Source organism: Erithacus rubecula, assembly GCF_903797595.1.
Source record: "Erithacus rubecula genome assembly, chromosome: 6".
In the NCBI taxonomy this organism is placed as follows: Eukaryota; Metazoa; Chordata; class Aves; order Passeriformes; family Muscicapidae; genus Erithacus; species Erithacus rubecula.
Window position 1 is genome coordinate 30,812,128 of NC_136688.1, and position 22,389 is coordinate 30,834,516.

Consider the following 22,389-nt stretch of genomic DNA (forward strand, 5'->3'; position numbering starts at 1 on the left):
GGTTAATTGATTCTTACCTGAAAATTAGGCTAAGTACAAAACCATAAGAAATGCCATACACAACATACCAGCACTCATACAAAATACATACACACACTCTCTCACTCTCCAGCCTCCCTCCCCAGCCCCGCCCAAATTTCCCCAATTAAGAAGGTCACTCAGTTTTGCCTGGGCTGTAATTTATTTCTCAAGCTAAGCCTTTTGTTGTTCTTTTTGAACAAAACACACAGTTACTTTTGTTCTTGCCCGTTCAAATTAGAAAAAGTTGTGGTTCAAAATAATGAAAACAATTTCACTTTTGTTATTAATCTTTTGTTTTAATCATAGTACTTGATAAACAGCTGAACAGGATCCTAGTTTAACAAAGGATAAACAAGAACACTGATGACAATTTGTTACAACTGCCTTAATGTACCTTTTGCTTAATGAACATTTGAATATGCAAGAAAGTATTTTTGGAGGATACCCCAAAAGAAAACAACTTGCTGGTTGAACAACAGAAACAACATCCTTTTTGCTATTATGTTGAAATCAAAGTCATTTATATATAAAAATAAATGTTATGTTCTAACAAGAACATTTTAGACAATTACATCTGTGCTTAACAAAAAAATATTGGTCACTCAAGACTAGAATAATTAATATTTTAAAGGTTTTTAGATTATCAGAATGCATGGATACAACTCAACACAAACTGTAGCTGAAGGGAACCAGGACTGAAAATATCAATTTGTCCATCTGGAATAAAAATGCAACTAAATTAACTATTTAAAATACTACCATGGAATGTGACAGTAGATATGGTCCATACCTACTATATCAGAGGGAAGGAAAGTTTAACATGTAATAATTCGTACCTTACACATTTAGTTAAATATAAACATTTGTTATTTATACATAAAGTTGCTTCCAAAAAACTATTAATAAGTGATTTAGTTGCACTTAAAATCAGTTTCATTTCTCATTTGCTGAGTATTAACTTTTCTTAATCTTAAATCAACTGTCACTAGTGCACTTTTAGTTAAAATTTCCCCTCAGATAAGTTTTAAATCCTTTTAAAAGAGCCCCCTCACCTAAACCATGAATGTACAAAGTGGCAAAAGTTAATCCCTTTTAGTATAATCATAGTTTATATACTCATTTTATAGCCAATAATAAGAACAGGCTTTCCTTTGCAAAATCTCCTTCACAACTTGCAACAAATGCCACGCGCTCAAAGGAAATAGTTAGGCGTGGCTAGCACTTGTAAAATGCCAAGGTCTGACAAGTCTTGTTGCTTCCTCCACATCAAGCATCTCTTACATGAAAGAAGATTCCCTTCAGCTTGCCAAAAAGCTTCCACAAATCCAAGTTAGATGCTTCCTGGAAACAAAGATTTTTCAGCTCTGTTTGGCACAAGACTGATTCATCCCGCAGCTTTATGCTTTCCTCCACAGCACCCACACACCTCACCACAGTGATGGCATGCTCTCAAGGGGAGGTAGCAGCACATACATGGAGCAATGAACGAGAGTGCCACCAGTGCTAACCAGCGTAAGCAGAACTTGTCATCACTAGTGTCACACGAGCAAGGATCAGAGAAATCTCCTTCAGAGTCTGACATGCAGTGATACAGCATGCTCTCTGCACAAAGCATGCAACTAACTTGGTAGATACATCTTTTAATAGGATCTGGCGCATCTTGACATTTTCCTCTGCCATTATCTTCATGATTAAACCTTTCCTGGCAGTATATACAGCGGGAACGCTCACCATCCTCTTTTCTTCTTTTTGAGTTTTTAAATTTTGATGAGGAAGGCTGAGTTTTAAATACCACAGAACTCTTTGAGTCTTTGAGGGAATTCAACTTAGTTCCATCCCCACATGGGTATAAATAGTCAGATTTTTTACTGTCTGATTTAGAAAATGGTATATTTGAGTCTGCGTCATCCCTTTCCAGGTCATTCTTCCACATGTCAGGATGCCTGTAGTCTGCATAACGACGTATCAAAATGTCACGAGGGTTTATTCTGACAATTTCATCTTCGTCCTGAAAACTAACATGCCTGATTGACTTCAGTGGGACCTGAAATGGCAAAGTAAGAGAAGTTTACTTTGGTGAAGTCCCAAATTTATGTCCACCTACAATGTAAAACTTAGATTAGAAAACTAAAAAAAATAAAATTTTTTTCTCTCGCTGCCTGAGGATAAAAAATTTAGATTATTAACTCACCATTACAATTTACAAGCATCCCCACAATAATGAGTCTTCTGCAGAGTATTAGGTCTATGAGCTTTAGTATTCTTTCCTGACTTTTTAGTGTCTCATAAGCGCTTTTGCTATTTGGCATCCGTATAAAACTTGATGCTGCTCTGTGAATTATGCTCAAAATTAGAGTGCTAACATCTTAAAGTGGAAAATAATTCCACAGATTAATTATGCCTTATATGCTGATTTTATGTGATGATCTGCTGCTTTAGGACTCACTCCCCAATATATTCACTATTCTTTTATCCAGGAGAAGCTTTCCTTAATTCCTGCTCTAAGTTTTCAAACGCTTTCCAATTTATAACAAGAGTATTGAATACTGGTAACATATTATCAAAGCTGTGCTCTAGATAAGGATTTTGCAGTATGAAGAATAACATTCAGTATGACAATCAATCAATAACATCATCTTTTGAATGTGTCTCCCCTTAGGTAATATACAGTACTTAAATTGATTAGTTAGGGCACTGGCAGGCAAAGACCCAAAGTACTACTTAAATTCTCAGTTTGTAATGAACTGACTATAATTTAAGACCTTTTACTTTAAAAGTCAAGTAATAAGGAATGTGCTAAGCATATACAAAACCAGCAAGAAATAAGATAGAGTTCTTGTTTTTTCCACCTTACAATGAAAGGGCATGAGGGCATGAAAAAGTTGTCAAAGATGACAGAATTCAGAGAATCATCCAAATTGAAATACTGCAGGCCTTAGATATCTAAGTATAAAATAGTGGATTACCACTGAATGTTACTGAAATCACATTACAAGTGATTCGGAAGAAAAGGTGCAAATAATGTCAGGATAAAAATTTAGCACGTGTATGAAAGTAGCCCCTGAAAATAGCAGACAGTGCAGCAAAAAGCAAGGGTCTCACTATGCCTCAGTATTGCTACCTTACAGGCAGCAATTATTTTCCTACACTGTAGGGCTATTATAAACAGAGCCAGATTATGAGTGGGCTTCAAGTCAAATTCTGCCTTTTTCTCTGTCAAGTGCACAGCCTGTAAACCATCTCTCAGAAAAGGCAAAAAACCCTTCCACTCCCTAACCTATTAGTCTTACCAATTCTTCCAGAATCATGAATTACTTAGGAACAATCTTTGGCATCAGTATTGTGGCCTTGAGAGGGTTTACCTTATTAGTACTCAAATTACTGAGAATTAATGTGTCACCATTCCATAGTCAAGTACAACAATTGAACAGCATGTTCCTAATCTGTTGCAGTGTGTGAAACTACTGAAGATGAGGTTTTAGGTTAAAACACTTCTATGTGACTTTGCACGTGTCTATGCTCCCACTGCACTGAAGTCTGCGTGTCCTGGTTTTGGGGTAGGAGACAGAGAAGGGAAAAGGGAAGGCAGCTGGAAAAGAGGAAGGAAGAGCTTCTTAAAATATGCTATCTTCTGATTATGTAAGAATATCTGTAGCCTGCTCTAACCATCACTTCCCTGCTCAACAATCCTTGTGTGATGAGTACAGAACTGTAATTAGAGATGCTTTGCCCTGGGACTTTCAAATGGAGTATGCTAACAAGAACAATTTTTTTTTTTTTTCTTGGCTCCAAGCCACATAGTTGAACTTCCACAAGGTTTCAAGGATACAGGGAGAAGAAAGGTTATATCCTATTCAGCTAACATTGCTTCTTTTCAATACTTCCCTGGGCTCCTATGCAAGCCCTTTGCTTATAAAAGCAGACTGCTTCTCAGCTCTATTCTGTTTTCAAACAAAAGTAAGAATCTATTGTTTAGCAAAAATAATTAACTATGGCTAATTGGCTTATTTGAACATTTTACAGCATAAATTTATTTAAGAAAAAAAGCCACAAAAGTATTAGAATTCCATGTTACAGGCATAAAAGATCCTTACCCCACTGTCCACATAGAATATCATGCATGCACTTCAGACAGTAAATAAAACTCATTGTTTAAAAGAAAAAAAACCCTAAAACCTCAATACAAAAAAGCCACCCTCAACATCCCATTCCCCAGACAGCTAATAGCCATTAAAGATCACTACAAATACTAACAACTGTAGAATCTGACCTCTCTCCCTAGACTTTGAAGGCTTTTTATTTGTTTGAGCAGAACACATCACATACATAGAGCACATTTATTTTTTTCAAGTTTTGAGCCCAACACCTAAAAATGCTTAACAGGCATGTTACAAATAAGGCACCACTACATTCTTTATGGCACTGATATTAATAATACTTTTTGAGCAGAACATGCTGAAAAATAAGCAAACTGGAGAAATGCTGGAAAGAGCTTACTCACTGGGTATTAAATGGGACCTATATGAGTGCATGAAGTACAGGAAAACTTAGGAAAAATTCGCAATCCAAATTCAGATAGGTACAAACAGCAGCAAAATTTAATGAGAATAATGCATTCAGTCCTCTAATTAGCCAAAATTAAAACTCAGTACAAATGTCATCTATGTGAAGCTGAAGCAGGAAGGGAGGAAGAATGTTACAGCAAACTGAAATTCCAGAGAATCCGATTCTGAACATGATTAGCCAACTGGAAATTAGGCAGAGAATTTTTGCTGACACAACTGAACCCACAAGTATGGCACCTTACTTGAAGGGGTGTACCTTTAAACAACACACAAGTCACTTCCTTGGTACTGTGGCCTTTGCTGTTTCTCCTTAATTTGGTAACCTTGCAACTTCTCAAACTGAAGACACCAGCAGCTGCCTACCTCATCACAAAGTGCTAAGTTTAACACACATCCGTTTTATCAGAAGTTGGAAAGCTGAAGGACTTGAGTATTTTTTTTTACTAACAGTCAAAATATTACAGTCAAACCTGAACTGTCATTAACCATTTCTTTAACTGGAGCATGTACTTCTTGAGCTATTCAACTTATGAGCACACTCTTAAGTAAGAGTGTTCAAACTTATTTACACAAAATTGAAACAAACTCAGTAATTGGCTCAAGATTGGCTGGCTACACGCATGGAGTTTAGCAGAGTCAGTGCAGTTTGTGCACATACAGAATGTGAGGCTTTGGTGACCTGTCTATGTCAAAATGCATGCAAAAATCAGTGTTTGTCTGCTACTTGCTATAATATGAGAACAGTATTGTAAAGAATACCTACTTAAATTTTCATGGAATGCCCCATAACCTTTCAAGAACTGAATTCTAACATTGTCATTTGAAAGAAATTTCTATTTAATTTCTATCAGACACTGAATAATCAGTTTAACACAACCTGAAGTATCACTCAGTAGATGATTTTATACATGCTTTTGAAACATACAAGTATTTTAAGCTATTGCACTTCTCTTTACAATGCAGGCAAGACTAACAGGACATACATCACTAGTTACTGTAGCCATTAAATATCAGCTGCAATATCCAACCTAAGAACCCAGGCATTCTATTCTAAAAAATATTTACAATTATCTTTGCAAGTAAATGGGAAGAAGGAAAAATATGTACCTTAACAGAAATAAAAATATGAGGTGATTTATACGAAGAGAAATTGGAGTAGATCAATGATTAAAGATGAAAAATTAATCATTTGAAGGTTCTTGGTTCTCCAGATGACCCTGCTTGCTTCTTTTGCCCAATAAAGCAGTTTAAGAGTAGCTGATATAGACTTAAGTACAAACCTATTTTTCTCTGCAAAAATAACTGAAGGTACTAAAAAGCTTTATTTCAAGCAGCAGAGATGTTTTTTGCTAAGTCTTCAGAACTACTTGAATTTGCATTCTACTTTGACTTCTGAATTCATCTTCTAAAACCTTCCTATGTAGTTGGTTCTAGACATAAAACCACCAAATTAATTATTGTCCAACTTACTAACACTACTTCTCTAGTCTACAAAAAGTGTCAGTTCTTTCAGCTTTAGAAAAAAAGCAACATGTATAGTGCTAAAGGAAAAGCTGTACCAGTGGCTGAACACTTCATACATAACTGATACATATTTTCCTTTCTGCACCAAAACAGAGTACTTTAGTTGAAATAGGCATTTAGAAAGCACAAGCAATGTTTCAGCAAAAATATTTAGCAGAAGTGCCCTACTATACAGCGCATCCAAGACATCAATTTTAAAGATACTTTTCAATGTTTCTAAGCAAAACAGTATCAGTATACATGTAACCAATACTGAGAAAATAACCAATTAACATTTTCTGAAAAAAATTAAACAGCTTTTAAAGACTGTAGATACTGAAATCTGCAATACAAAAACAGACTTTAAAAAAAAATAGAGATTTATTCATGTAGTCTGGTGCACTACAAAGATAGGCAAATACCTTCACAAAGCTTTACCTCTGCCATAATAATGCTATAATATTTCAGCTGCAAAGTTTATATTGAACATTTCAAGAAGTTGAGAGTACGTGGACTTGGAACACAGTGATTTCTTGTCAGAAACTACATACTGTGCCATTAACACAGCAAGCAAAGTAAGGATGGCTTCTTTTATTGGTATTCTTACCTGGTTAGGTTGGCTTGGTAAACAGGCTCTCCTGGTGTTGAAATCCTCAAATGTTGAAGGCCTTAAATTTGCACTGTTGTAAGTTTCACTGGTTACTACAGTTTCATGTTGAAAAGGGTGATCTTTCATTAGTGAACCTGATGTATTTTCTTGAGCAGTCTAGAACACAAAAGAACTCCCTTGAAATGATTTTTGCATTTACATGAAAACAATTCCAAACCCAACAAGTTCATACATAAATGTGTTAATATTCTATATAATGTGTTAAAGATATCTATAAACACAAGTATTCTTAAATGCATATTTTTGAAAGCATTTAGAAGTAGGCAAGTATTTTCTTTACTTTGAGGCAGCCTTGGTAAATACAGAATTTCTCTGCAGACACCATACAACTTGGACACACGCCTTTGAAATACAGTTGCTAAATCAGACTTCTTTAAGGAAGCAGAGATTAACTTGTCTCTGAGATGATGTTTTTTCTAACTACCCACGAGGCTGCCAGTATTTACAAAAACACAATTGGAGAAAAAAAACTTCTGAGACTAGTAAGGCAAAAGCTAAACAGATCTTTTAATAAATTAAAAGCAAAATCAGCCAGAAAGGAAGAGAAAGTAAATTTTAACCTATACTGGCCCAACTAAAATATCCAATTGCAGGAAGTGCACATTAAAAATGTAATGACTGTCTTTTCACAATTACAGTTGTATTTAATAATTTATAATTTGATACAAAAATGAGACTACGAAGCAATATGTGATGAGATAGCTGCAGGACCTGTGCCATTCAGAAGAAGGAAGAGGAAGTATGTTTGGGTGGAAATTACTGGCTTGTAAGATGATTCAATTTCTGAAATGAATTGAAAAACATTCTTTAAGCTTGACTGACTGGGACATACTTAAGATACAGCAGAGCATTTTGATACAAATTCCACTGGGCCCCCAAAAATGTACTGTATGTTTTGTTTGCTGTCATCATGGATAACACAGAAAACTCTGGCACCATCCAGTTTCCGGCAATGAGAATGTTTCAGCTTTATTATAAGGATTTGTATGTATCAAGAAAACATTTAGAGGAAAAGAATAAAAATACTACAGAAAAACACTGAGGCAAAGGCAAACCTAAAGTTTTGGCAGGTTAAGTATTGACTCAAAATCATTTGCTTTCACTTACCAAAATACTTGAGGAACTTATTACAGGATTACATTAATACCTCGCATACATAAAAGCCTAATGTATCAAGTTCTAAAACATCTCGACAACATGAAGTAGCTGGTCTGTAGCTGATTTTGTAGGAGAAAGAAAATCATCCCATCATAAGAATTTATATATTGTTTCAGAAGCCCCTTGTGGGAAACACTAAATTTAATAATTAATTAATGATCAGTGTAATTAATACTAGAGAGCATACACCCCAAGAAACACAGAAGCTCATTCAATGAGGTTAAAGTTCCCCTGAAAAATTTTGAAGACAGGCTAAACACCAAAAAAAAGTACTACTTATAGATTCTTGAGCATGACAGCACCACAAAGTAATAGACCCTGTTATCGTCAAAATTAAATTTTCTGGTCAAACATTATTGGAAAAGGAGTATAAAGGAAATATTGGAATGACTGGCAACAATTAGACTTTATATATGTATACTTATTTTAAGAGCAAAAAGCAGAAAATATTACTGCAATAGCAAATATCTTCATAGCAGGAGGTACTCCTGCAGATACATTGCTCAATGACATAAAACGCTTCCAGAACAGTGACTCTGACTACAGAAGAGCTGTATTCAAAATGAGGAAGAAATATCTACAACCATTTTTGGTCTGAGCAGTGTTGAAAATTATTATGGGTATTTAAGTTAACAGCTAGAAACCATTTTACAGAAATCACAGTGATAAGCATCCCCTTTCCTCCTTTCCCTTCTCCTGGCTATTATAAATTTGAGTGGTCTAGGGAGAAGGGAGCAAAGTGCAAATCCTTCCTTCCCAAGGAAAAAACACATACTACCCACAAGCCAGTCTTTATCCCTGGGTGAGATTTACAGCAGCCTCCATTATTTTCTGTCCCTGCAGGTGATTCACACCTTTCTTCTTTAAAAAGAAACCATCTACACGACAGAGCAAAAAGGACACATGCACATGCTCACACAGGCAGACACAAGTACTCCCCTTGGCAGTCAAGGAGGGCTTCATCTAATGAAGGACACAGGCACAGATCTCTCTTACTGTGCTAACTAGCAGCTCCAGATGATGTACGAAACCCAAACCTTAATCTTAAAGCAAACTCTTGTGCCCTACACACAGCAATTATCAAAGAATGCTTTCAGAAAATTCCAGCACAGATACCCAATTCAAACTAATTGACTTCAAGGACAAATTTCGGGGTGGCAGCAGACAGAGAAAAGCATGGGACCTTTTGTAAGGCAAGAACTCGCTAGACAGCATTTCTGAAAGCACAGTGCTCAGCTTACCAACCTATACACTACAAGTAAGTGGACACAGACTGACTTCTGGTATTAAAATGAAAAGCAATCATGTCAGTTCTTTAGCCAATAGATATTCACTATTCTGAATTACAGAAATGACAGATGAACATGCTGAACTGTCTGCTTTTAATTAAACTGTAGTTTTGATACAGTCAAACCGCATTTATTAGTATCCAGAAACCTTTTCCTTGGACAACACTTTCTGCTCCAATGTGATATTTTATTACAAGGTCATAAACACCTGAGAATTCACATTTATAATAGAAACACTGACAATCTGAAGTAGGAAGACCTAGAAACAAAAATGGTACTGTGTTGAAAATACATTTAAGTAAGAAGCAAACATATAAGTTTTCCACAAAAACATATACAGAGTATCACACACTAACACAGATGCACAGATTCTTCTTTTCTACTGTCCAAAGCAATTACACCGCCCACATTCAATATTCTTTAACCACAGCCTGCAAAGTACAGTACTGGCATAGGTTATTCAGTATCATCTGTAAAGTAACCTACGCCAGTTTTTAATGCACAACGGAAATCTGGTTTGCTCCCAGCTGCTGGTATAATAATTACTGTCCTATGGTTGCTAAGAGATACTCTGAATTTTTTTTCCAAGACTACTAAAACATTTCTGTGCGCACAAGCAAAAGGATGCTGGGTAAAGCAATAAAATGACTCCAGCTGTAGCTCTCCAGCAGAATTCAAAGCCAGATGACAGCTGTAGAGAAAATGAAAACCAGACTGAGCTTCTCTTGTTCTTCAAATTTTCTCTCCTTACTTCTCCCACTTTGCCAGAGTTAAGTCTGGGAGAGAATTCAACATTGTTCTGCAAACATTGTTAAAAATGTTCTCCTCTAAGTAAGTTTAATGATTACACAGAAGGATGGATGAGAGACCACATTTCCGCTGCATCCCAGTTCCTGCATTTACTTCCCATGAGGCCCGAAAATCTGCTTTTGGTGCTAACAAGAAGAAATGTTTAAATGCTTTTTCCTTAATTTTTCAGTTCTGAATAAATGACACAGGTTTAAAAAAAATCTGAATGACTTCTTTCTGCTTTGGCTATTTCTGAGACTGATGGAGCAATATTATTTTCTGACATAGGCTGAAATATTACCTAGATTACTCTATTTTGTACAGTTTAAACTAAAAAAGAAGACATTTGATATGACTCTTTCTGCAAAGGCTTTTCCATTGAATAGATAGAGAACACTACATGTAAGGAGACTGCTAGGAACACAGTGAGGAAAAAAAATTTATAATTCCTTCTGTTTTTAATATACAACTCCAACACACACAAAAAAAAGCTTAATAAAACAAAACTATTTAGCACAATATATGAATATTTATTTGAAATCAATAATATGAATCAGCATTACTTTTAGTTCTAAGAACTGGACCTAACAATTTATTAACCGTACAAAATATTTCTAATCTTTAGTGTTTTACTATGTAATATTGTCTTATCCATAAAAAATTAGAACGTGTCAAGGGTAAATAATTTTTTATTTCCTTACAAGTCGCAATGTTAGTTTTGTAAAATAAAGCTTCTGCAAACATTTTGTTAGACACAAAATAAATTGAGTGGTCATTGAAGGCCCTTATGAAGAGGACACTAAATAGTGTATTTACAGAGAGGCACATGAACAATTAATGTCTTCCCTGCCTGCACCAAAACCACTTAAGAGGCATGTAAGTTGCAAGCCTTTCCACCTTCCTGTTAACAAAGTCCAGTGTGCTTATTTCTGAAGAAACAACCCAAACTTTTTATTTTCTGCTTAAAATTTATCAGTCTACAGTTTTCTTCTGCCAGTAGTAAGAAACTCAAAAGCATAAGTGATCCAATTCTTATTACTTCAAAACTGTTAAAATGTGTTGGTAGCCTATAAATAACACCAATATGGCTGAATCAACAAAAACTGAAAGGAAGTAAAGCTCAACTACTCTATATTTCAGTTCACAAAAGCTACACTTATGCCTTAGAGGATCCAAAACCTCCAAAAAACCAATTTTAGTTGTATGAGCTCTAGATTTAATTTAGATTTACTTTGAAAAAGACTTTTTTGTTATTTTTTTCAGTTAAGCTAGGTGAGTTTTATAGCAACTTGTTCATATTTGATAGAGGAAAAGAACCTGAGCCAGGTCCTTTAACAAACAAGCAAACTGACTTATTCAAGCTGGTCATTTACTACACTCACGATGCAAGGTTTTATATTAGTAATATCTAAACTTCCTAAAAAAACAAATTCCCACTGCATATTTCCACATAAGTACATATACTTTTCCAGCTTCCATTTACCAAAATTACAGAAAGTCAGATAGCTCTGCCTTAACTAATTTGTGCATTTCTGTTTGAAATGAATCTGGTAAGACTAGGCCTTACTTGATGATATGAACAATTTGCAGCTAATAAGTTAATTAAACAATTAAAAATAATTGCAATAATTCAGGCAACCATGAAAACCCCTAAGTGATCATATTATTTTAATACTAGGATTTTAACATTATTTGTAAACAACAGAGAGGCTAAAGAAACTATAACGAAGCTATGTCTTCTTAAAATGATAAAATTGATCTTCAGCAAAAATAATGCTTTCTCTGGGAGATTTTATTTACAAAATGAAAAATAAAAAAATTAAAAATTTAGTGAACCAAGGTATAAAGGAGCAAGTCAATTGCTAGCCTAGTAGGCACAAGACAAAAGTTCAGGCTTTGGATTTACATATAAAATACGAATGTACAACTTTTGGACAATCACTATTTCTGCTAACTACTTCTATAAAATGTGATAATACTTATTACAAGGAAGTATTAAGATTTTACACTGAGATGATAATTTTTGATCTCCTTTGGATCATTTTATTTGCTCTCTGCAGCTCCAAATATAGCCAGCTAGTAAAATAACTTAGGAAGCATGTTTTAGCTTTCTTCATCATCTAGTCCTCTTCATTAATAAAACCAAACACTAAAAACAAGCCACGGCTAATGAAATTTATGTACAAACTAAATACTAATACTAAATACATTTATACCTCAAATATAGGATTTTACTACTAAATATATTATTTCTGCTGTGTAAGATAGCTAGAACAGTATAGAAAAAACTACTCTTTAATATTCTATCCACACTCCAAAATGCCATTGTATAGATATACTCCAAAACACACTCAAAAATACTAATAGAGACTTTGGAAAACAGCTCATAAAATAAACAGAAAAACAAAAAACCATTAAACTACATAGAAGTAGTAAGAATTCAGGACAAATCAACATGACTTTTCAAATACTCAATATATTATCTTTAAACAATGATGGTCTTATGCATTAAGTTGAAAAGACCCTGGTGTATCCAGTATCACTTATCAGAGTATCAGTCTTGGAAGGGAGGGAATTTATTTGAAAGAGAATGTGGACTATTTGGTATTTCAAATGTATTCTTGGAGACCAGACCTGATGCCTGTAAATAAAATGGTGTAAAGCTTTTCTACACTCATGCTCATATCATAAACTGCAATTACAGCTTCATTATTGATACATAAACCTGATTTAGATGAGCTAAACCAGGGTGGATTCAGTTTACTCTGCATTTCTTTGTTTTCCTCCCTTCTGGTATTGCTATTGATAAGCAATGTTACTATCACTTATTTCACTTTGGTGTGTAGATATGGTAAGAGATACTGGCTAGCTTTTTTGTTTCTAGAAAACAGGACATCTATCCACACCACAAATCCACAGTTAAGAAATGTCAGTTGTGATGAAGTCATTAAGTATGTTTTCCTGTATAGAATGTAAAAGATAGTTCTGCCAGCAGTTTGTACCACACAAGATTGTTTTTACCTGTAATACATATATTGTGCATGATATCTGGTTTACAGACATTTTAAAAAAAATATACATTAATTTTTTTAAATGGAACATAAAGTAAACCTATATTTATATATATAAATAGGTAGTGTATTGATATCACATGTATATAGATGAGATATTGGAAATACACTTTCTCCACTTTCCCAATAAAAATTTTGTAACTATAATGAATTTCAGGTATTTTGCTCAATTTTGGCATCCTTATATAGAAAAGTAATAACTAGGCAGCAAAATCAAGAGGTAATTGGTTTGTTCTAATCTCATTAGGCCTGTAGAAACTGTTAAATTATTAATCCTTGCAACAAAGCATGTTTAAGCAAGTCTTTCAAGAGCTGATTAAGGACTGCATTAACTTTGGAACATATTTCCTTCATCCTGTCAAATTCTCCTTTCTTTTTAAAATCTGAAATATCTAATATTTATAGCAATTTTACTTCCAAATGCCTTTAAAAAAGCACTATAAGTAAAGAACAACAGGTGGTTACACAGCCAACACTTACACAAAGAAATAAATTTCTTCTGCCATAAAATGAAAAGATATCAGGAGACTTCTGTATTGCCACTGCATTGCAGTATCCTAAGTACTTGACTCTCAGTCTATCATAATATCTTCAAAGTCAGCTGCTAATTTTCTTGATTTTGCATTCTAGAGGTTCTACGCTGGATCTATTTACACTGACACAGGATTTATTATTGCATAAGTGACAAGACTGTTTCCCAGAAGAAATCACTTAGCAACACTATTAGTTTTCTGAATAGTCACCAAGACCATGGAGTCAACTTGTTTATTTACCATCTTCATATTAATTTTAATTTCTGCATTCCGAAAACTGAATTTATGTGGGAATGAAGACATGACTTTCCCTAAAATCATAAATAAGAAGGAAAAAATAGCAAGTATACATAGACACAAGTAGGATTTACTCAGTTATACTTATTTACTCTGTGTGTGTATATGTATCTCCACAATGTATGGTACGTGATATGATTATGACCTACAGAAATTGAATAGTGCAAAAAAAGGATCAATAAAAACTTGGAATCTCAAGAAGTGACTATTTTATCTTCAGAGTACTTTTAAGAATTGTCTGAACTTCTGTCTTTGTTTGGACTAGATTCTTTTAACCATTGTCTCAGCATCTTTTCAACTCCAACCATTTGATGTTAGAAATGTTTTATCATTGCAAAGTGAAATCTAAGACAACAAACAAGATGTACAAGGAAAAAGATTCTTTATCCCTCTATTTTCTGTTTCCCAGAAGAATATTTCATACTTAATAATATCAAAGAGAACATAACTTGAACAGACATTTTGAACGCAAAAATTAAACTCAGGATACTTAATGATCCTACGGATTAAATAATAACTACTTTATTTAGGACAGACAATATTATAAGTCTTCGATATAATTCTTCTGGAACTTATTTAATTAAACTGAATTTTGCTATTGCTCTTATTTTGCTTATTCTCACTAATCAGAGCAAAATTTGTTGAGTACATTTGTAAAAGAAAAAATGCACAATTAATTAAAAATTTACTCACTTGAAAGCAGTCTTCTGCCACTTCAAGATCATTTTGGGAGGGTGGATAACCTTCATATAAAGAAAAAAAAAGTAGACAAGGTTATTTTCTTTGTATTTACCACTTACTCCTTCCAGTAATCCACACCATTTCTCAATATCCAGTGATGATGATATAAATATTCTTGTTTACTTTAAGGTATAGTTCATTGCATTTCAAGTTGATTTAGTAGGCATCATTAATTTCTACACTCTGCATTTTCTATACTGAGTGTTCCTAGCCACACTCTTCTTGTTTCCCACCTTCCCTATAAAAGCATTTTCAAAGTGTCATCAGCAGTGAGAAGCAAGGGAGTATATTCCTTTTAATATGGCATTTTGAAAATTAAAGACAGACATTTGGTTGGCATGAATGCACACAGTGCTGTATTTTGCTATAAATCAGCAGAAAATGAAACCGTGAAACTCTAAGAGAAAAAAAAATGACTCTCATGTTCTCTAATTATTTGTCTTGAAGGGATATGGATCATACCAACACAATTCCAAAGCAGCCATTAGAGCATGTCAAAGAGCATTTCGCTTCAGAAACATGGTCCTCACTTAGCAGGATTAGTAGGATAACACACATAAAATCCCTAAAATTACTTTTCACAAGCCTAAAAGAGATGCTCTTTCAATTCAACAGACACCTGTTCTCTTCCCTTCCTGTATCAATCTAGCAATACATTTATTTTATTTTCAGTTCAGAATCTAGGCTTCATGATATCCTTCAGTTTGCTCACTGGTTTCCATTAATTCAGTGAAGCTCTGGAGCCAGCTGGCCATATTGCTGTCTGAATAAATTATTCTTCTCTTCCTAAAAAAACCTGTCCTCAGAACTATGATGAATGCAGAACCACTACTAACTCAGCTGTTAGTAAAAAATAAAACTATTAACTGAGAGTACGTGCAGATAAAGAGAGAACTCAACAGGTCACAAATCATTCAACTTCCCAGCTTATCCTACAAGAACACAGGACTTGCAAAAAGCTTCTAAGATCCAGCTTCCTCCATTTCTTCATGTCTAAAAGAAAGAGGCAATGCTTTATTATGTAGGGATGTTTCAGGCAATTACCTTATTAGTGTTTGTGAAACACTTTAAGACACTTGAATGAACGGCACTTTAGAAATGCCAGAAGTACTATTTCAAAAACTATTAAAATCCCAATATACTAGAGTTTAATCCACATCCTTAAATACAGTCAATGTAAATGTTACACAAAGTGCTAGCATCCTTTTTAGCAAACACTCAATATTCTTCCATCCCACCAAATCTTTCACATGAAATATGTACCTTGAGAAATATCCTCTACTGCTCTCCGAATACCTCTATCAAATGCTCTTGCATCAGCAGGACTCTGAAATGTGAGGCCAAACTTTTTGTCATCAATCTTCCAGTGGTAAAAAGTAGGAGTAACTTTGTTGTAAACAAGGTCTTTCTTTAATGTGCATTCCAAGACCACCTTTCAGAAAGAAAACAGAAGGAAAATATATCAATGACAAAAAAAAAAAAAAAAAAAAAAAAAAATCAGTAAAAAGATATCAAATTTGAGAACAAAAACTAGTCTTTGTGAACTACCTAAAACATAATTCATAGAGGTCTCTTGAAATTTCTTACTGCTACAAGGATATAATTTTAAATTCATTTCCATTACAGCCAAAGTATTCACTATCAGTTGGTATGGTTGGCATTCACTTAGTGGTATGGGTTGAAGATACTATTTGTTTACTGAGTCAATCTTCCTATTCCAAAATCTCATAGCCACAAAAGTATCTCATAACTGCAACAACCAGTACAGACTTGGCAGATGTTCAGTAAATGAAATAGGTCACATCTCCTGCAAAAAGCATTGTGTGCTGATACAAAGTTTTACTGTATCACTAGGATCTACAAAATCTTTTAGGACTAGACTAACTTCATGCTGCTTTCAGGCAGATATTTAGATTTCTCCCAGAAAGGCTACTAGACAAGTGAAAGTAATACAAGAGAATTGTTTTTGAAAAAATAAAATTAATAAAACCTAAGATTTTAATGATTATACTAGACAAAAATTAATTTGTGGCTCATGTTGAACTATAAAAAACCAGTAACTGTAAATAATAGAATTATTTGGCTATAAAATCATTACAGGTATACATGCACATTCAGTTATAAAGCAAAGCCACAGTCTTCACATAGAATCATAAAATGGTTTGGATTGAAAGAAACCTCAAAGGCCATCTAGTTCCAACCCCACTGCCACAGGCAGGGAGACCTTCCACCAGACTAGGCTGCTCACAGCTCCATCCAAAATGGCCTTGAACACTTCCAGGAATGGAGCATCCACCACTTTTCTGGACCACCTGTTACCACCCTCACAATAAAGAATTCTTTCCTAGTATCTAATCTAAATCCATCCTCTTTAAATTTGAAGCCATTCTGCCTCTTCCTGTCACTATATGCTCTGTCAAATAATCCCTCTCCATTTTTTTTTGCAGGTTCCCTTCAGGTACTGGAAAGCTTTATCATTTTTCCCTTCAAAGAGTCTGGTTTTAAAACTATATTTGCATATTTACTGGCAAAAATTATTTTAAGAAACATTGTTGCATTGAGTGTTTCTTGATTAAAAAAAAATCCTATGTGAACAAGAAGGTATGGAGGGAGATGCAGTGATCTGTTCCCATAGAAGTGTAATAAAGCTCCCAGCAAGACAATGTGTCTCTCTGTATTTGATGATGAAGGGCTACGCAGACTGAGATGAATGAGGAATTTCAATATTCTATAATTTCAATGATGTTCTATCATTTCAGTGACATTCTATTATTTCATTGATACACTTTCAGAATTTTAATTGATTGCTTTGTTACATATGTGGATTTTTAAAAGAAAAAATATAGAATTCCTCATAGTATATGGTAAAACTAGCTTAAGTATAAACAATTATATTGAGAAAACTCCTCAAACTTAAAAAAAAACCCCAAACATATATACATACCAATACTCAGGTTATTCTTACATATTCTTAGTGTTCATTTTCTCATTTCATTGTCAAATTATTACATAGGCAAATAGGTTTTTATCTTTTGCCCTTCATTATTTATTCCCCCTACAACCCACCGGTAATCATCTCCTCTCAACTAATACTGCCTTTTACCTCTGCCTCTAGAAGGATAATATTCTTTCTGCACATATATAATCCTACAGCATTAAATATTTTTTTCTATTCTCCACTCAGATCTCCCTAAATGGTCAACAACATGTAGGCAAAACTGCATACAAGAAACGTAAAAAGGAATCTGCTTCCTGTAGGTCTGCAGAAAAAATTGTTGGAGAATTAAAAAAGGATTATTCTGCAGTTCTAAGGTGCATCAAATAACAGTTCTTTGTTCCTCTGGATGGTTTTAAACTTGCTTCCTCTTTGAAAAAGCAGTTAAAAATGAAGGCTTCTCACAACACTGACTTTTCAAGGTGTGAGAGCTCTTGAGGGGGATCTCTAATACACTAACACCAACTATTTATTTTGTGTGCAGTGTCATCCAAAACATCAACAAAAAGTACTGCAAGTCTGATTTTATACCATTACAATGAATTTCTGATTCCAAAGGCATTAATCTATATTACTTCATACTGAAAATTCAAACCCAGTCACAATTTTACCACTAGAGATAAAAACTGGATTAAAATTTCACTGAGTAGAAGCTATGGTTTTCAAAGACACACAAACCAAGCTACAAATTCCCAAACTAACTCCCTCCAGCCCAAAAAGCAACACTCATCTGCCACTTCCAACCCCCACATTTTATATAACAAGCTATGATTAACAAAACAAGTAAACATCCCATGCAACACTGTAAATTTTTTCAACTTCATTCAAGGAAACAACACATTTGAGGGGGTGACACTGATTTTTCCCATCTAAACCAGTATGAAAACAGACTGGTTAACACAGAAGATATAAGTGAAAGGACATTGAAAAGGGAAAAATATGTTGCATTAAAATTGTATGTGTTATCAGATATAAGAATCTATACAAGCAAGACTTGAAGCCTGCTCTATTTCAGAGAAAACTGAAAACCTATAGGTTTCAATTAGCAGTGGGACACAAATTTATAAACATCCAGGCCTTCAATAGTATTTGTTACATCCAGAAATAAAAAAAATCCAAATCAAATAAAAATACCAACCATCCCCGGAAGCATTTTTCTCTCTCTGAAACAGTCCTGTGCTTTGCAGGAATTGTGAATTTTTAAACTGTAAAACTTAATTTTGCCAAAGGCTTCCTGATCTCAAGCATGCAAACTATTATAGGGTTGGGGAGGAAGTATCCTCATACACATATTCTCCAAGGCCTGGAAATGGAAACCAAGCTTTTTCTATGCAGATGTATTTCAAAACTCCAATAATTTTTTAGTGTATTTTGCTATGGTTCAGAACTCTCCACATCATAGGTGAACATCATATATTCCCCCACAAAGTTATCCAAAATACATACTCCCAAAGCTTTTTAGGAAGACCTTCCCCATGATCTCCAGGGACAAGAACTGCAAAGCCCTGAAAAATTGTAAATAAAGTGCCTACAGCTTAACTAAATTTCATTTTAAAAAACACCCCATGGATTACTGTTCTGAAGGATTTCTTCATTTGGGACTTAATATTGACTTCCATTCCAATCTGAAACATCTGCTTTGGCACATAATAGAAAATGTTGCAGAATCATCAGACCTAAGACAAAAGAAAACCAGATCCACATGACCAAAATTTAAATTCTCAGAGCTTAAATAGAGCTGTATGTCTCCTGTTTAATGACAAAAATCTTTTAAATATCTAGATGTAATTAAGGGTAACATTAATGAATCCACTGCTACCCAAAAATACTTGTTTGCTTAATGTTTCTTTCCTCACCTCTAAAAATTAAATTCTTTAAAGACAATAAAGTATATCTAGCTTATGTAGACAAGATCAATCCCCAGAGATAGAAATTTTGTACTTTGGCACTTAAAATCCAAATATTTTTAAACAGAAATGAGTATTTAAGATATGATATCATTATTTAGAGTTTATTTCAGAAAAAAAGAGAAAAAATCCAAACTTTTGCATTTGGTAAAAATTTATTTCTTAGTAATAGACCAAATAATTGAACACTTTGAAACACTGGATACTATTTTACTGGTTTCTAGCTGTACTTTCAAAGCTTGCAAGAGCACGTTTTAGACAGACAGCCTGTCTTTTTCTCATTCCTAATCCAAATCTACAAACATAAGCACATAGTTTTTAAATGTCTTTTCTGCTTTACTCTTGGGAACAAGAAGCATGACCTGAGTATATTCATGCTACAGGGTATATGAACCCAGTGCCACAGAAACCATATGACATAATTATTCTATGCATACTTCTTTTGGCTCAGTTCAAAAACAAAGATGATGTAAGGGCTGTACTACAGCCCATCAGAACCAACCTTCCCTCAAACTTTAAAGACAATGCAAAAAGTAAATATTAAGTAGTTAACAGCAGGTTTTTAGAAGAGAGTGGTATTTATATTCAGCTTCAGCTTTGTGTCTCTCCCTTTACACAATTTGATTTTATTCAAAGGAAAGATTTCAAACTTTGTCACTCTTGATTCATGATCTGAAAGACACTAGTAATATTTTTTTTTTCATCCTTTGATAAAAACTTATATGGTAAAAGTCTGGAGAAGAAAATAAACCAGAGAAATCTAATAGATTTTTCATTCAAGAAGGCAAAATTCACAAAAGCCCAAAAACCAGTAACTTTGAGCCTAATATGTTTTAGCACAAGTGCTGTTAAGATAGAAGAGAGCTCCTGTAAACACAGAAAGAGAGAACAGCAGACCTGACCAGGTTACGAGGGAGTGCAATTGTTCCAAGCAGACTGGCTGGAGCCTGGTCTAGGAAGGTGATTATAATAAAGGGGGAAATGTGTAATTATGTGAAAAGTCTTCATGAAATACCCTTACATTCCAACACAAATCTAAACAACCTAAGCAAACTAGCAGGGAGCATTCTCTTTCAAATTAATTCAATGGTGCCACCACTTTGATTTTTTCTCAGATAACTAGGATGCTTTTGTTAATGCCACAAGATATTTTAAATAGCTCTGTACTGCACAAAAATTTTGGAAGTTCTACATGTAGTCTGAAACTGGTTCACAGAAGGCCTGACAACAACCTCAGGTCTAGAAAGAAACAACACAAGCCCTCTCAAACAAGGATCTTCAATATTTTTATGTTAATTCCAGAGTATTTAATTTATACAGCTGACTTACAGATTGAGATCTACAGCTGTAATTAAATGCCTGCATAGCCTATAAAATAGGGAAGATGTGGCACACTGGAATAGATCTGCAATGTAGCGTCAGAAGCAGCAACTAAAGTAAATTAATTCTTCTTCAGTATAACCATTTAAGAGGCATCTGGAAGATAGCTCCATCAAATACCTCACCTATGGAGCTGCTTTGGGAGAGAATTCCACCTTTCTACTGACACATTGGTTAAACAATTATACTGGCACTATGATTCCCATTTATCTTACGCAAAAGCCATAGATCTGAACTCTGTTTACTTTCTAATCTAAGATATTTCAAAACCTATGTTTCCCCATGTCACTGAAAAGTGCTCCAAGTTCCACATTCTAGGTTCCCTGGATAAGGGAATTTCTATACATTTTCTGGAAGCTAGGCCAGTTCACAAAAGAAGATACTTATTAGCCAGAGAAAATCAAGATATAATCTTGATTAGAAAGGTATTTTAGCAATGTGTAATGTAGCTTTAGAGAATGTGTGGAAGTTAATTTATAAAGATGACTTTCTCTTTTAATCCATAGAAGTATTTTCAGAAACAGCTGTGTGTACCTTGCAAAAAAGTTAGTGAACTGGAAACTATGGTCCAAGTGACTTGTGGATATTACAGTAGATTATTAATTAAACATTCCTGAAGAGACATGTACTCAAAGTCTGAATAACTGAAATGTTAGAAACTGTTTAGGAAGTTTAAAAAAAAATAAATTATACTCTCTTTTCAAATACAATTATAGAGCAACCAACTAAACAGCATACTAACTCCAAAGATTATTCAAGCAGTGAGATTTACTAAGGGCATTCTAAAATGAGACTAGAGGGAAGTTGGTGCACAGAAACAGTAGATTCAGCATAACACTTCTGCAAAATCTGAAGATGATCAAAATATTTGGGCTCTATTCAATAGCAAATACAGTGGTTTCCACTTTTGCTTTACTTCTAAATAAAAGAATAAAATATATAATTATTATAAAATAAAATAGTCACATGTCACTTCTGTTTGGACTAAGACCCCCAAATGTTCGTCTTCATTAAAGAAGAGGTTAAAATTTATGCTTGAACAGTGAATCCACAGGAATATCCTAAGAATGAATGTAAAACCATTAACCATATTGAAAGCATAATGATCAGAACAGTTTTTAAATCAGTGACATGTCCAAAAGAATTTCTCTTTCAATACCTGTTATCTTCTGCCCTTCTAAATAAGTGTCATGATCTAATTTTGTTATGATCACATATCTTGGTGTAGGATCTTGGTTCTTCTGTGCCAAGTGGGGTATTGTTGCATACCACACCACTTGGTTGTTAATTCATTACATATTAGCTTAGAATTACATTATCTGAAGTCTGTAGAAATACATGAACACAAAGTGACCTTTCATTCAGTTATCAAAGAATTACTGACTGTCCAGTGTTCTTCTCCACACCCTGAATCCATATTTGTTAGTTCCTTGAGCTTTATTCAATAGACACAGGAGAGATGTTAAAAGT

At 34.2% G+C, this 22,389-nt stretch overlaps 1 protein-coding gene across 1 annotated transcript in view; it reads right to left on the bottom strand.

Moving 5' to 3' along the window:
* Positions 1 to 296: 296 nt before the first annotated feature.
* The window catches only part of SPRED1 (sprouty related EVH1 domain containing 1), a 57,272-nt gene continuing 35,179 nt past the window's right edge, over positions 297 to 22,389 (bottom strand). The window contains exons 3-6 of the mRNA XM_079308095.1: positions 15,901 to 16,069; positions 14,590 to 14,639; positions 6,697 to 6,855; positions 297 to 2,065 (exon numbers count right to left, since the gene is read on the bottom strand). Of these exons, the coding sequence (XP_079164221.1) occupies positions 1,406 to 2,065; positions 6,697 to 6,855; positions 14,590 to 14,639; positions 15,901 to 16,069 (1,038 nt within the window). The 3' untranslated portion in view covers positions 297 to 1,405. The remainder of the gene's footprint in view (positions 2,066 to 6,696; positions 6,856 to 14,589; positions 14,640 to 15,900; positions 16,070 to 22,389) is intronic.